The sequence below is a fragment of the Mirounga leonina genome, unplaced genomic scaffold (assembly GCF_011800145.1).
Source record: "Mirounga leonina isolate KUSES-001 unplaced genomic scaffold, KU_Mleo_1.0 Mir_174, whole genome shotgun sequence".
In the NCBI taxonomy this organism is placed as follows: Eukaryota; Metazoa; Chordata; class Mammalia; order Carnivora; family Phocidae; genus Mirounga; species Mirounga leonina.
This window is the reverse complement of record NW_023270451.1, coordinates 76,580,953-76,595,547: the sequence shown is the minus strand read 5'-3', so window position 1 is coordinate 76,595,547 and position 14,595 is coordinate 76,580,953. Positions and strand designations below refer to the sequence as shown.

The 14,595-nt window shown below is 45.8% G+C and overlaps 1 protein-coding gene across 1 annotated transcript in view; it reads left to right on the top strand.

The window, feature by feature from the left end:
- The first annotated feature begins 7 nt into the window (after nt 1-7).
- The window catches only part of HIPK2 (homeodomain interacting protein kinase 2), a 177,324-nt gene continuing 162,736 nt past the window's right edge, over nt 8-14,595 (top strand). Inside the window, exon 1 of the mRNA XM_035021213.1 lies at nt 8-199. Coding sequence (XP_034877104.1) covers nt 181-199 — 19 coding nt within the window. The 5' untranslated portion in view covers nt 8-180. The remainder of the gene's footprint in view (nt 200-14,595) is intronic.

Genomic DNA, 14,595 nt, shown 5'->3' with positions numbered 1-14,595 from the left:
CCCGGCCCCCTCCCCCGGCGCCGGCCAAGTGAGGCGGTGATGCGGGCGCTGGCGGCCCCGGCTGCGCCGAGAGCGGAGACACAGGCTCAAGATGGCAGATTCCGACTGAGGCTGGGGGGGCCGAGCTCGCGCGCCGCGTTCCCTTCGCCGTTGCCATGAATCGCGGACACCCCGGCCCCGATGGCCCCCGTGTACGAAGGTAAGGGGCGTCCGGCCCGCCGACCCCGCTCGCCCAGAGCCGCCCGGCCGCCGCGGCCCCCGCAGCTTTGTTCTGCCCGCGGCCCCTCGCCGGGCAGCCCCCGGCCCGCAGCCCCCGGGCGCCCGGCCTCCGGCGCCCCACCCCCGGGGCTTTAACCGGCTGCCCACCCCTCCCCGCCTCCCCCTCCCCTGCCCACGGAACGGCCGGGATCCGGAATTTAACAGGATCTTATTTCCAGGGTGGAGAAAGAGGCGGGGGTGGGGGGGTGGGGGGGTGCGAGGGTGGGCTACTGCCCGAAGAAAAGAAATTGGGAGGGGGCGCCTGGGAAAAGACAGACCCGTGACTGTGCTTTTCATTTATTTGGAATAAATAAAGGTGATGCGGTTTAGCTTTCCTCCTCCCCCCGCACCCCCCAAGAAAATTACCTTTAGGGTGATCTTTCCACTCTGTCCCCACGGCTCCCCTTTCCACTGCTCTCCACTCCCTCCCCACACTCCTTTATTCTCCGCGAGCCTCTGATTTGGGGGGGCTGTCGAATCGGAATGTATGGGGCTAGGTGATGAGAGGGGGGTACAGAGGAAAAGTCCATTTCAGACCCAGGCAGAACAATGAAATTGGCTAAAATCTCCCCGTATTAGCGTGTGTAAGGGAAAATGTAGTTTAGGTTTTCAAGTCGGGGGTGGGGGGGCGGCCGAGACGTTTTCCTTGGTCGGTCTGGGTAAACCTGCGTGGTGCACCTTCACCTGGCGTGGGGTCATTTTTCTGATCTGTCTTTAGGAAGAAAGAAAAGAACGGAGGGCAAAAGCACTCCACTTCCCCTTGCCCTCCCTCTCTCTTTCGTTTCTCTTCAGTCAGTTCTTGTCAGCTTCCAGCCAGAAATCAAACCAGAATCAACTAAGTTTTTACACTTCGGTGTGTTTTTGTGTGCTTGTAGTAGAAAGAATTTTAAACCGAAGGGTGCCCGATTTTTTCAGTCATTTCATCGTGAAAATGTTTTTCTTATGAAATCATTGAAATAGCAGCCTTTACATACTTTTAACGTTGGTCCATCTGGCTTTCTTTCGGTTTTTGCTCAGATATTCTGTGGGTGAAATAGCAAATGAGAGGGGAAAGGGTTTGTGTGGAGCAGAGAGGAGGGGCGGGGAGAGGAGGTTTTAATCCTTCTATAAAATCCGAGAACAGTGCTGGCGAGTGAGACAGGGAACGCATTAATAGTTTTATCTCTGTTACAAGAGGCAGATTAAAAAAAAAAAAAAACTTATCTGAAAAGAAAATCTGTTATTAGTTCCAGGACTCCAAATGAATTTGGTTTCTGGATGGAATAAAGTTACCAGTCAGGCCCTGGATAATGAGGCTGTAAATAACCTATGGACTGTAAATATTTTTTTTCAGACTCTCTTAGAAACAAAGGGGCTGTTTAGAAGGCAACAGAGAGATGTTATTCCAGGGGCTTTCCTCTTTGATTCTGAAGAACACAAGGTCCATTTAACCATTCGACAAAACAAAACGAAATTTCTGATCACTCCACCAGGCAGAATAGAACGAGCCGGTGGCTCTGTGAACATGGGAGGAGAACCCATGTCGGGCAGTCATTGTTCGTCTGTGTCTATGGGAGGGGGCTACAGTCAATGCTCCCACTGTCTATGGAGTGTTAAAATGAAACAATTTTCTCTTTATTAAGTACCTCCTTGAGACTCCCTCTGCTGGACACTCCGGGTGTGCATTAGGGAGGGAACTTGGCGTTGAATTCAGAACTGTAGTAAAGGGCTCCTTTCCCTTTTGCAAGGGGCTGGGTACGGGGGGATTTGGGATGTATTTTGTCAACTTTGTAGGAAACCCGTCTCAGAAACTGTGCTGGTCCTCTCCCTTTCCTATCGTTCTAAATCCACATGGAATGTAGGCCATACCCCCTAGGCCAAGACTTGGTACTCCCGGTCCACTACAGTGTTCTTTCGGTGCATTACACCAGATAAAGAATTGTGGGTGAGTAAGGTGTTAAGGTTTAAGCATAATCGTGGATCTCAAAGGTCTCAGGAGCTCACTTGTTTTTATTTGCAGGCTTCATTCCCTGTTCCAGATGACCTACCTGGTCACCTCTTTCCACCCCGGGTTTCGCTCAGTCTTGCCTGTGTGCTGTCTTTTAATTATTCCTCCACTTTGTACCCTTCGACTCTGCTGGAGTTTCTGTGCCTCTTTATCCTTATTTCCCTAGGCTTCCTCCTCTCCCCTCCTCAACCAGTCCAGCCTTGCTGGGCACAGCTCAGGCCTGGGTCTTTTTGAAGGAGACTGTTGGTCATGCTCTAAAACAGACAGGTGACCTCTATAAAGGATTGTACTGCTGGAACCTACATTCACTTAGTGTGATGAGTGCTTCTAAGACTCCGGTGACCTCCTTTTTCCCTCCTTGGCGATATATGCTGGATTCAGTGAGCCTGATTTTTACCATATCCCCGTCAGAATGCATGGGCTTCTGGTGTGTATCCTGAAGGAGCAGGGCTTTTGCTGGGGAATTCGCCGAGAAGATTTCTAATCATTTTTGAGCTACTAAAAAAATCGAACATAGGGTTCTTCTCAGGAGCAGGATAATGACAGGTGAGGCATTTCAGCTGGAATTCGGGCGTGCACCCATTCGTTTGAATGGGGTGCAGTTGCCCCAAGTTGGGATACTGGGTGAAGGCCTGAATGCAACAGTGGGGCATTCTGAACTGCGAGCTGTTTAGAGAGAAACGCGGTCTTTGAAACAGGGTATGTTTGATAATACAGATTAGTGGGTAGCAAAGTGTTACCAGTCTCCTGCTACTTGCTTTTAAGGTTAGGTTTATAAATAGCACATTCATTTTCAGTAACTTGGTACTGATTAAGTTAGACTTATTTAAAAAGGTTTATTTTCTTTAGAAAGTTAAACATTTGCCTTGCAATTGTGTTTACTCCATCAACTTGCTTAGCAAGGCTTTTTATCAATATGTAGTACAAAGGCCAGCCGCGTAGGTCTATATTGCCATGGGTTCTGAATTAGAGGACCCTAAATTCCAAGTTAATTATGTTCCACCGTACCCGAGATGTGTCATATCAATTAGTATTGGCTTACACAGTCAGACTTCCCAAAAGTCTAATACTGAAATCTCTCATCAGATGGGTCTGAAGACACCTACCAAAATGCCTACCAAGAAATGGATTCTGAATCATCTTCCATTAAAAGAATTTGATGACACATGTTCTAAAATATCTTTTCCTGTGTTTGTGTTTTATATTTTTAAAATGAGTAAGTATAAATATTGTTTTCATTCTCACCGCTTTTGAGTAGTGAATCAAGGCTCGTTAATTTTACCCTCAATTCCGGACAGCGTGGTCCGGTACTCAAATCAGAGACCTGGGTTTGAATCTAGTTGTATGACTTTGGGCATGTTACTTAACTTCTCAGAGCTTTGTTGTGTTTTTAAGCCTCATTGGATTGTGCGAGGACTCCATTAGAAATGAGTACCTGTAAAGTCCCTGGCTGTAGTAGGCATTTTGTTAGTATGTGTTAAATCCCTCTATTTTGGGGGGCTGCTTACAGGCATGATGACTCCAGGGAAAGAATAGCCCACAAATAGTTCAGAAAACCAATAATAGCAACATTTCAATTATTAATCTCCTGCTATTCCTCCTCCAGTTTGGGCACCAGCAACAATAAACCCCCTATGGCCACAGAAGAAAGAGCCTTTTTGACCCCCTCTGTGACCTTTCTAGATTTATATTCCCACTGAGTTTCTGCTGATTTCAGGTAGAGAATTTCTCACATTCTATGCCACTTTAAAAATGAGGAAACAACCCGTTAGAGCAGAGTTTCAGGAGCCGCAGCTGGGCCTCTGTGAAAGTATCCCGAAGTATGAAATTTCCACCTTTGCCCCCGACCAAGACCCAGGCTGCCCCCAGGCCAGCCTGGAAAGGGAGAGGTGGCCCACCGAGGACCTCCTCAGAGGGCCAGCAGCCGCTCAGTCCCAGGCCAGGGTCTGGCTCATCATGCATTCAACATAGTTTTCTTACAAGAAAAAATTTGGTGCCTTATGCAAGTTACAGCTGCTTCTAGTCTTCGTATTTAATTTTTTTTTTTTTAATGTTTCATTTCTCTTCCTTCCTCCCATAGAGACTAATCTTGGGGAACTACCTTTGAGGTTTATATGAAACAAAGTAGCGATGATCAAGAGGGTATGATATGTAACCATTTTTTATTGTTCTCTGAACATGTAATTTGCCAGTGCTTTCTGGTAGTCTAATGATGACAATTCCAGCACTTCGGGCCGCTATCAAAGATGGGATTCAGAGTAATGCCAGCCGACTTTATATAACCACCGGTAGAGTGTGAACCTGAAAGGGCCCAAACTCGTAATAGTTCCATTTCATATGGCAGTACTCTATTGGGGGGGTAAAAAAAAAAAAGAAAGCTGAAAAGCTGGAGTATAGGGAGGTCTTTATTTTTCCTCTGAAAGAAACCGAGACGCCTGAAGTTCACAGCACTCAGCGTGCCTTAGGCTCTACTTAGTCTGCGCTGCTCCCTCCACTCCCATGAACTCGCTGTCCTTACAGGCCCCCGAGGTGGGCGCTGTTACCCACCCCCTTACAGACAGGGCACATCTTTAATGAAGTCACTTAAAAGCATTTATGTAGGGTCCCTGACTTCGAGGAGTTCAGGGGGTATGGGAAGTGAAAGTCAGAAGTACACGTGGGCTCAGTGGATCATGGCCTGACTCAAGATGGAATGTGTGTGTGTGTGGGGGGGGTGCGCACGCATGCATGCATGTGCCAGTTTTTAATTCTTAACATGCTAGTGTTTCTTCAGGTGTAAAGAGAAGACCCCATTTCTCTATTTTCTTTTGAAATATATATATTTTTTTAATTTGGATCAAACAAGCATTTCGGAATGTTGGAAATTCCTATTACAAATTTCCTTAGAAATCACCCTCTCTAATTACCATCTCTTCCTCTTTCATTACTTAACATTTTGTATCTTTGTAAATGCAAATATGTTTCTAATTTGCACACGCTGCTGGGAGACTTCGTTTTTTGTTTTTTGTTTTTGTACTTAGGGTTCTGCGTTCTGTTGTGAATGGACCCCTACATCATGTGTGGCTGTTGGAGAATTAATTCCTGGCTTTGCTGCCTGGCTGTGATCTTGTATTCCAGGTGGTTTTGTGGTGCTTATTAGTGGGGATATAGTTCGGGGGGTCACTCAGCAGATCTCTCAGGGAGTTGTAGAAGAAAATCCAGCTCTGCCTCTCGGGGGCTTGGAACCCAGGGCAGGAGAGGACCTTGGGGGAAATGTAGTTCATCCTCCTGCCTTCAGGAAGGTTGAATGTCCATGATTTGAAGTTGCCAGTTCATCGAAACAATTGTTTTTCCCCCAGGAAAAGCCCACACTAGGAACCCCCTCAGTAACCAATTCCAGGATTCTGTTAACCCAATTCCTGAGTCAATTCCTGGGCCCGCCTGAAATCTCACCTGCCGGCGTTCAAACCTGTTTTCTTTTACTCAGTTCCTTTCTCTAAAACCTTTCATATATTTGAAGATAATAACTGGGTCTCTACAGCTCTTTCCTAACAGAGCCTCTTCTGTGTCCTCTCCCTCCTCTGAACTGTCTTTAATTTCTCCACATTAAAAAAAAAATGGTGGTGGCCGAAACCGAATACAGTTCTTTAATAATGGTCTCATTAGTACAGTGTATACAAGAAAAATGACTTCAGGATTCTTGCATCATTGTGAACCCCTGGAGGGCAAGAACCAAATCTGATTCATCTTTGTATCCCCCACAGTAGCTGGGCAGTTCGTTAAACCTAGTAGGCACTTCATAAATATTTGTTGAATTGACTCTTCCTAATATATCTAAGTAATAACCTACATTACTCCAGCCCTGGATTGGTAACTGATAGTTGGCTTTCTCTCACCTCGGTCCTGAGTCTTTATTTGCCTTCTGTGCATGTCTAGCCCTCCTTCACCCCAGCAGTGCCACCTTCTGCTTGACTCTGAATGTGCTTGATCACTTTGAATTCACCCCTCTACTTCTAGCTCTTTAGAACATTATTTATCTCCTACAGATCTGACAAGCAGAATGCAGAGGACTCAAGTGTATAAAGTTGAACGGCTCGTGAAAGAAGAGAACACACACAAGAATTTTGATGATTCTGTGTAATATCAGTTCATCCAGGTTTAGAAAGGACAGTTTGTCAAATTCTTTACAGATTCTGAGTCAGCTAAAGCCATACCTGTTTTTCCAGGTTCTCTGTGACGAGTAAGCTAAGTGTTCATGAGAGTGGCTACAAGTCAGCCTTAACAACCAGTATTCCTCCCTATCTTTGGTCTGAAGCCAACAGAAAAGGCAAAAGATACTGATGGACAAGGCCATTCAACCTGTGGCTTTCTGATGAGTGACTTTACCATTAGAAAGTAAGCTAGTAAAACAGTTGCCAGTAAAAAAAAAAGGCAAACCTTGAAAACGGCAAAATAATTTTGTGGTTTTTACAGCCACTTATTTCTACACATGGCATTGAAGAGATTTGTAGTGTTTTGAAAGTGGTCTGTTTTAGCAATTCTTGCCTAACTTCTTTTGCTCTCGTAGGTTCTGATTCATTAAATGCCACTGTGTTTAAGCAGAATTAAGATTGATTGACTCATGCATGTGCTAATGCTATGGACTTTCTAAAACCTTTACCATCAAAGAAAGAGCGCAGTCTAATATGTGAGTGCACAAGGGCATTTTCCTTCAGGTTGTGCTGCCCATCCTCGGGGAAAGATCACTGTAGAAGCTGCCATAACTTTAGGTAGAAAAGCACTTTGGGTTCACATAGTTACAGATTGCATCCTGATGCAATAAGGTTGGTTTCGGTATTTTTACCATTTTCCTCCATGTCAGTATCACCTCATTGATTCAACGTATGGAGTTATGATTCACAATATAAAATGACTTTTCCAAGAGCTTGTCATAAGCAAAGTGATCCATCATGCCAGTTCTGTGTAGAACTTCTGGCTTCATAAGGCATTAAAAAACAAATTTTAATGGTATGTGTGCCTGCAGTCCTGTTAAAAGTCCTATGGTAAGGAGATTTGGAAAACCCTGGTTTATTGCTGGTTGTGGAAGTATATTCTTTTTTTTTTCCTCCTCTCTCTCTCCGTAATGAAGAATTTATAGAGCTCTGACAAAAAGCAGCATGTAAATTCTTGAAATTGTGCAGAAAGGCAGCACGTTACACCTTCCTGAGTTCTTTGTGACTGCTCGTCCTCACCAGAATCCCAGCTGATAGCAGCTTCTTGCAGGAAAGTAAATTTCAGGGGAGCTCATTACAGGCAGAGAGAGAGCGCGCACGCTTGCACATGCGTTCAGCTTTACCCCCTGAACCACTTCATTTGCAGCTCCAGCACAGTATGCTTACTGTTATTCATTAAGTTATGACCTGCACCATCAGGGAAAGATTAATCGATATTCATTATGTTCTGTTAACTGAGACTGGGAGGTTCCCTAATATATTACAGAAATGTTTCCTTTAGAAAAGAGTTAAAATAAAGAAGCTCTCATTTAATTATATCATGACTTATTTCAAAAAGGATTTAAGGCCGCCTAAAGGGTTAAATTTCTGGAAGATGGGAAATTAATTTGTGTAGATCACTTTTGTGGTTCAGCTTATTTCCAAGGATGTCGGGTAAGTGAGGTATTCCCGTTTGAAGAGACAACAGAACCAGTCAAAACTCTTGTGCTGGCTTAACAACGTGAATAAGCAGAGTGCATAATGGAATTCATTTGCAAAGTAATTTTTGCTTGGTTGGAGAGTGGTAAGCACAAAACAGACCAGCAGACGAGAACAGTAAGTGTTTGGGATCAGTTGTTGAAAGGTTTAAAAGGGGTTCTAATTCAAGAGACATTTTATGGTAAGGAGAAGGGGACAGATATCATCAAAATGATACTTGAACAAGGTAATTTCTCCTGGCCTGGATATGGCAGTAGAATGAGGCAGCCAGAGGGTGAGCCATGCTGGGGGGCCATGTGCTGCCTTGGGAGGTGTGAGCACCGCGGAGATGGAACGGGGACTCTGGTTGGGGTCACATAGGAGAACATGCATAGAGCCCTTCTCAGCAGGCCTGACCCAAGGGTTCAATACATATTTGTTCCTTTCCGCTTTCCTCTGCACACCTTATGGCCATCAGGAAAGCTTGCAGGGGTTGGCAATATCATGATATTTATCCTATCTTTCTAAAGAATCTATTCTTTTTATAGGCTCTCTCACATTCAACATTGAGACAGAGTAGCTCGGGCTCTTACTGGGCACAGTGTAAACCCAGTGGGATCTTCACACATTAGTACCAACCTTTGACACAGGGGGAAACTGAGGCCCAGAGCAGTGAAGAGGCTGCCCTAATGTCCCCTAGAGCGAAGGGAGGAGGCAGAGCTGGGGTTCTCGTCCCCCAGGGCAGTGTGCATAAAAGGCTCAGAACACTGAATGGGGGCTTCCTTAGGCTGCACTACCAGCTGGAGGTCCAGGGGTTGTGTTTCCAACAAGGCTGTCAGAGCTATTCACATTTTCCCCCCAGACCTACCTGTAAGGGGGCTGCTGAGAGGGGGGGGGGGTTCTCCTGGGCCCTGATGAACCCATGGCACCTCCCTGAGCTCATCCAGAGGGAGTTATTTCCCCCTTTCCCAAGGAAGGCAAGGTCACCTGCTGTCAGCTCCAGCGCTTAGAGTCTTCTCTTAGGAAGTTGTTCCTCATGTTTCTCTGAGAAAGTTTGCAGCTTGTCATCCTGAGCTACTTATTAACAAAAACAGAAAAATCGCAGAAGAGAAACCAGTAGAACCATGATGAGTTTCAGAGAACCTCAGAGTCTATTAAGCAGCTTTTTTTTTTTTTTTTTAATTCTGATCTTCCAGACCTGGGGAAGGCCTGGGTCCCAGGGACCTAGAGCATGGTTGGAAGAGCACAGTGCCCAGCCCGTGAGGGGGCTCACCTCTTAACCTGGGGGACATCCCTCCCCTAGGGGGACGGGGCTGGGACCTTGAAAGTAAGGGGTCCAGGGCTGGAGCCCTGCCTCTCCCCTGTTCTAAGGGCAGTGCTGATAAGGGGACTTCTTGCTGTAAAATCTGGGACAACAAAAGCAACTTGAAATGTTTCCTGTTTATACAAGTCATGGCTGGTGATTGCTTCACTGGATAGTTAGCTTTCCTTTCTTTCCCTCCTCAACCTTGATCTTTGACTCTGGTCGCTCCATAAAGCAGAGTTGATGAAACTGACCCATTTCCTGTTGCTTGCTAAGGTAGCTCAGTAACCAGTATGTCCCTCCCACAGTGAAACTTGACAGAGAGCCTAGTAAATCCTACGGCTTTTCTGTTTTGTCTGTTTGAGCCCTTGAGGTGCACAGCCTCTCCTACTCTTCTCCTTCCTTGATGTCATCTCACCTCTCTGTCCCACCCTCATCTGCCCACGGCCAGGCTCCTTAACCTACCTGTTTGTTCTTTGACTTTGTGTATCTTGGCTGTGTATTTGCCTCGACATACTTGTGGGTATGAGGGTCTAAGTGGAGGGACACGTGGAACCCTCGTTTGGGCCCATTTGTGTTGGGCCTTGTTGGGAGAGGTGGTTCTGTGACTTCTGGCATCTTCCGTCACCTGGAGGGCCTGTTAAAACTCATCAGGGGGCCCCGCCCTCAGAGTTTCTGTTTCAGTAGGCCTGGGGTGGGGCTCGAGAATTTGCATTTCTGATTGAGAACCCCTGTTTTAGAATGAATGCATTCAGAATGTAAAATCAGTACCTATTTGCTTATTTATTTTTTTTAAGATTTTATTTATTCATTTGAGACAGAGATACAGAGAGAGAGCGAGCATGAGCAGGGAGTGAGACAGAGCGAGAGGGAGAAGCAGGCTCCCCGCTGAGCCAGGAGTCTGATGTGGGGCTCGATCCCAGGACCCTGGGATCAGGACCTGAACTGAAGGCAGTCGCTTAGCCATCTGAGCCACCCAGGCGTCCCAGTCAGTACCTGTTTAAAATAAAATGGTGGTAGTTTTGATTACAGCTTCCTTGAAGGAGTGAGAGTCTGAGAACTGACATTAGCATTATTTTCAGTTCTCCTGCCCTTTGGTGGCAGAAACTTCCTGAAGCCATAGGACAATGCGCAGATCCAGCCCCTGGCATTCCTGCCTCTGGCTCAGCAGAGACGAGACCCCATCTTCTCCAGGGCCTGAGCTACTGTCTCTTGGCCCAGCAGAGTCAGCCAGTCTGTCGCTATCTAGTTTGGCCCTGGGGTCCCAGAGTAGACTGGGCAGGTGTCATTCTCGCAGTAATAATATATCTCCATTAACTGACGTAAAGAGCTCTGTGATCTCTGTTTGCAGAAGAGGATATTGAGGCTTAGAGATGTTAAATAATGTGTCTCAGGTCTCATAAACAGCAACTGGTAGAGGCAGGGCTTGTACCCCGTCTGATACCAGAGCATGCTCTTGTCTTGTGGTCCGTGCACCATACAGCAAGGAGATTGGCGATTAGGATCCCTGGAGAAGTGGGCAGGTGGTTCTAGAGTGTTAATGTCATGCACACCTCCCTGAAGCTCTACTGTCCCATTTGCCTTCTCTTCATCAAACAGGATCATGTTGACATGATGATCTAGCGTTTAGTCTGGTGGCTGGCGTACAGGATGGATATAGTAACAGGCAGCTGAGACATGAACCCCCTTTGAGCAGCAAAACAGATAAAACATCTGAGAACAATCTTACTGAAACCTCTAAGGAAAGAAAACATTATGAAAAGATGAAAACGGCAGCTAATGCCTGTCAGGCCCTAGCTGCTGCTGGTTCTCTTGTAAGGTTTTACATGCATTAATTCCTTGAATCCTTGAAGCAGAGCTGTAGGATAGGTTCATGCTACCATCATGTTATACAGAAGTCCAGGAAAGCTCCACAGCTTGAGAGTGGTAGAGCTGACATTGACCCCAGGCAGCCTGGATCCAGAGCTGGCGCCCCTGACCACCGGGCTAGAGACCCAAGGCAGAAGGGCCTCCCAACCCCTTCCTCGATGAGGGAGTAAAATATGGAAATATGCTCTTCTTCGGTTTTTCTCCAAATGTAGATGTTCTTCACTTGAATCAAAATCTACATAAATGTCTTAAAACTTGAGAAACTGACTTCTGTGAGTCTTCTTGAAAGATGAGGTGGTGGGCATAGAACAGTCAGGCCTGAAAGAGGAGAGGAGCAAAGGGGCTAGCTCTACGGTGCGTGAAAACAAGCCATAAAGCATCAAATTTGGCATGAAGCTTGACGGACCCATCCGTGGGGTGGAATGCGTGAGCCAGATTTAAGGCCCTGTTGTCTGTGAGCATTTAATAGGTGATGAAGGAGGTGCCACGAAGCAGTGGGCAAAAGGAAACCTGATTTAACAAATGGGAGTGGGACCATATGATAGCAATTTGAAGAATCTCAGTGGATCTTCTCACCTCACATCATTATACCAACATAAATTCTACATGATTAAAATGTTAAGTTCAGGGGCTCCTGGGTGGCTCAGTCGTTAAGTGTCTGCCTTCTGCTCAGGTCATGATGCCAGGGTCCTGGGATCGAGCCCCGCATCGGGCTCCCTGCTCGGCGGGAAGACTGCTTCTCCCTCTCCCACTCCCCCTGCTTGTGTTCGCTCTCTCACTGTCTCTATCTCTGTCAAATAAAATCTTAAAAATAAATAAATAAACAAAATGTTAAATTCAACAAAAATCTGTGGAGCACATTCAACACGCCAGGTAGTGTTCTAGGTGCTGGGTGTGCTGCAGTGAACAAAACTGACTGAAACCCCTGCCCCAAAGCAGTGTGCCTTTGAGTAGGTAAGGGGAAATAATCCGGTTTTGGGTTTGTTTTTTGGTGTTTTTTTTTTGTAAACTTGAAAGAAACAGAAGTGGATATTTATTAAACCTCTGGAGGAGTTGAAATTCCTAAGCTTAGAATCTGTAGAAGAAATTATAGAGGAAAACGTCAATAGTTTTGTCAGTGTAACATTCCCCAAATGTTAAGGTTATTTCTGATTTTACTGTCATGAGCTATTTCTCAGTGTTTTCAGCATAACATTAAGGTGTGTCCGAAATTTAGCATAGGTTCTCCAAAGTAGAATTAGTAAGTCGAGGGTTATGAACATTTATCTGGGTTCTAGATATGTGCCACCAAGATTATGTTTCTCCCCAAAGTATTTTTATATTAAACAAATCGAGCCGCCTAATGCCTTGTGCACCCACCCCTTCATTCAGGAAGGAAGAGTTTCTCACTGCTCTAGGGACTGGCCCCCCTCTCCTCATTCCCAACGGCTTTCGGTACCATCTATGTGTATCAGGAGCTCCCAAACTTTTATCTCGACCTAGATTTATATTTTGAGTTCCAAAGTCATAGAGCCAGCAATCTATTTGCCATCGCTATTTGGATGTCCCACAGGTATCACATTTAATGCGTACAAAGAAAAAAACTTTGGGTCAGCTCTCTGAAATATGTGCCTTTTCCAGAATTTTTTATTTCCATAAACAGCATCATCTTCCACCCAGCAGTTGACATCAGAAACCTGGGAGTCATTCTTGACTTCATTTTACTTCACATTTAATCCATCACCAAATTGTATTGATTTTTGCCTCCCAAATATAGCCATTCTTGTTTCTTGCCAAAGTTATGTTCTATAAAGCTGCCACAAACACTGAATTAGCAAATACTGAACCAGTGCTCCTCAGTTAGCCTCCTGCAAGCCTCTGGTCATATTTTCATCAGCCGATCAATACATAACCTTGTCTGTGTGTGCTTCTGTTTAAGGACATCTTCTTTAATATATATTGTTAATTCATTAACATTGAACTCACAGGCTGAGGACTATTAGCTCGTGCTTGAATGAAGCTTACCAGTACAAGTATTTTCTCTGTAGGGCACACCACAGCCTTTTTGCGTTGAAAAAACACTAGACAGCCCTTCAGCACTATGCTTGGGGGTCATTTTAAATCCCCAGCAAAAACCACACCAAAAAATGTGAACAGCATGGTACTAAAGAGACAGTGGAAGGTATACTTGCCTACAGTACAAGAACAGAGCCCAGAAGGCAGAGCTTGGCCTCGTGTGACCTCCGCTGGGAACGCGTGCATCAGGCATGTCTGGGAATGACTGGGAAAGCGCCCTCTGAGTGCTGATTGTGGGACTACAAATAAATTCTAGTGAGTTGGTGAATTCGCCAATACGGAATCCGTGAATAATGAAGGCCCACTTGTATATGGTGAACCTGCCCACTTCTCTCTATACTGCCATCCCCTGGCCCAGGGGTCAGCAAACTCATTCTGGAAAGGGCCAGGTAGGAGGTACAGTTGACCCTTGAGCGACATGGGGTTAGGGGCATCAAAACACACAGTCGAAAATTCACGTATAACTTTCGACTCCCCCAAAACTGTATTAATAGCCTATTTTTGATGGGCAGCCTTCCTGATAACATAAACAGTTGATGGACATATATTTTGTATGTGTATTATATGCTGTATTCTTACAATAGATTAAGCTAGAGAAGAGAAAATGTTACTAAGAAAAATCATAAGGAAGAGAAAATACATTTTCGGGACTCTGTTGTAAAAAAAAAAACTCGCGTGTTAGTGAACTTGTACGGTTCAAACTTGCATTGTTCAGGGGTCAACTGTATTTTCGGCTTTGCAGACCAGCCGGTCTCTCGGATAGCTGCTCAGCTCTGCACTCGTGAAAGCCTCTATAGACACCACAGTGGGTGGCTGGGACTGAGTTCCAGTAAAACATTATTTGCAAAAACAGGCTTTGGCTGGATCGGCCCTCAGGCTGCAGTTAGGACGCTGCTAGCCCAGTCTAACCCACCACAGTGTCCTGTCTTGATGCTCTTCCTGACCTGCTCATCCCCTGTGTCCGTTCTCGAGCCTCCAGCTGTTGTCCATGGTGATCTTAAGTGCACATTAAATCTGATCCCTCTCCCACTTCAGATGTCCAACCGCTTCCATCACACTTCAGATAAAACCCCAAATCTTGATATCATGGCTCCAACACGGTCCCTTGCTGAGTTGTCCAGTCTCATTTTATGCTAGGCTCCCCCTCTTCACCCTGTCCAGACCTCTCCAGGTCTGTGACTGTCCCCAGCTGTTTCCTGCACCGTTGCTCCCAGTCTCCCTTCCTGGACTCTCCTGCCTCTTGCCTGACTCACTGCTGCTCACTCCGCAGTCATAACCAAAATGTCACTTCCTCCTGTGTGAATTAGACGCCCCTCTTCTAATTTCGAGGCACCCTGTTCTTTTCCTTCGCAGCACTTAGGGTTTATCTTCCACCTGCCTCCCCCATTAGACTGGAGGCTCCGGGAGGGAAAGAACACGTCTGTGGTGTGTCCGTTCTCTGCTCAAGGTGCCTTCACACACATTGCACACAATCC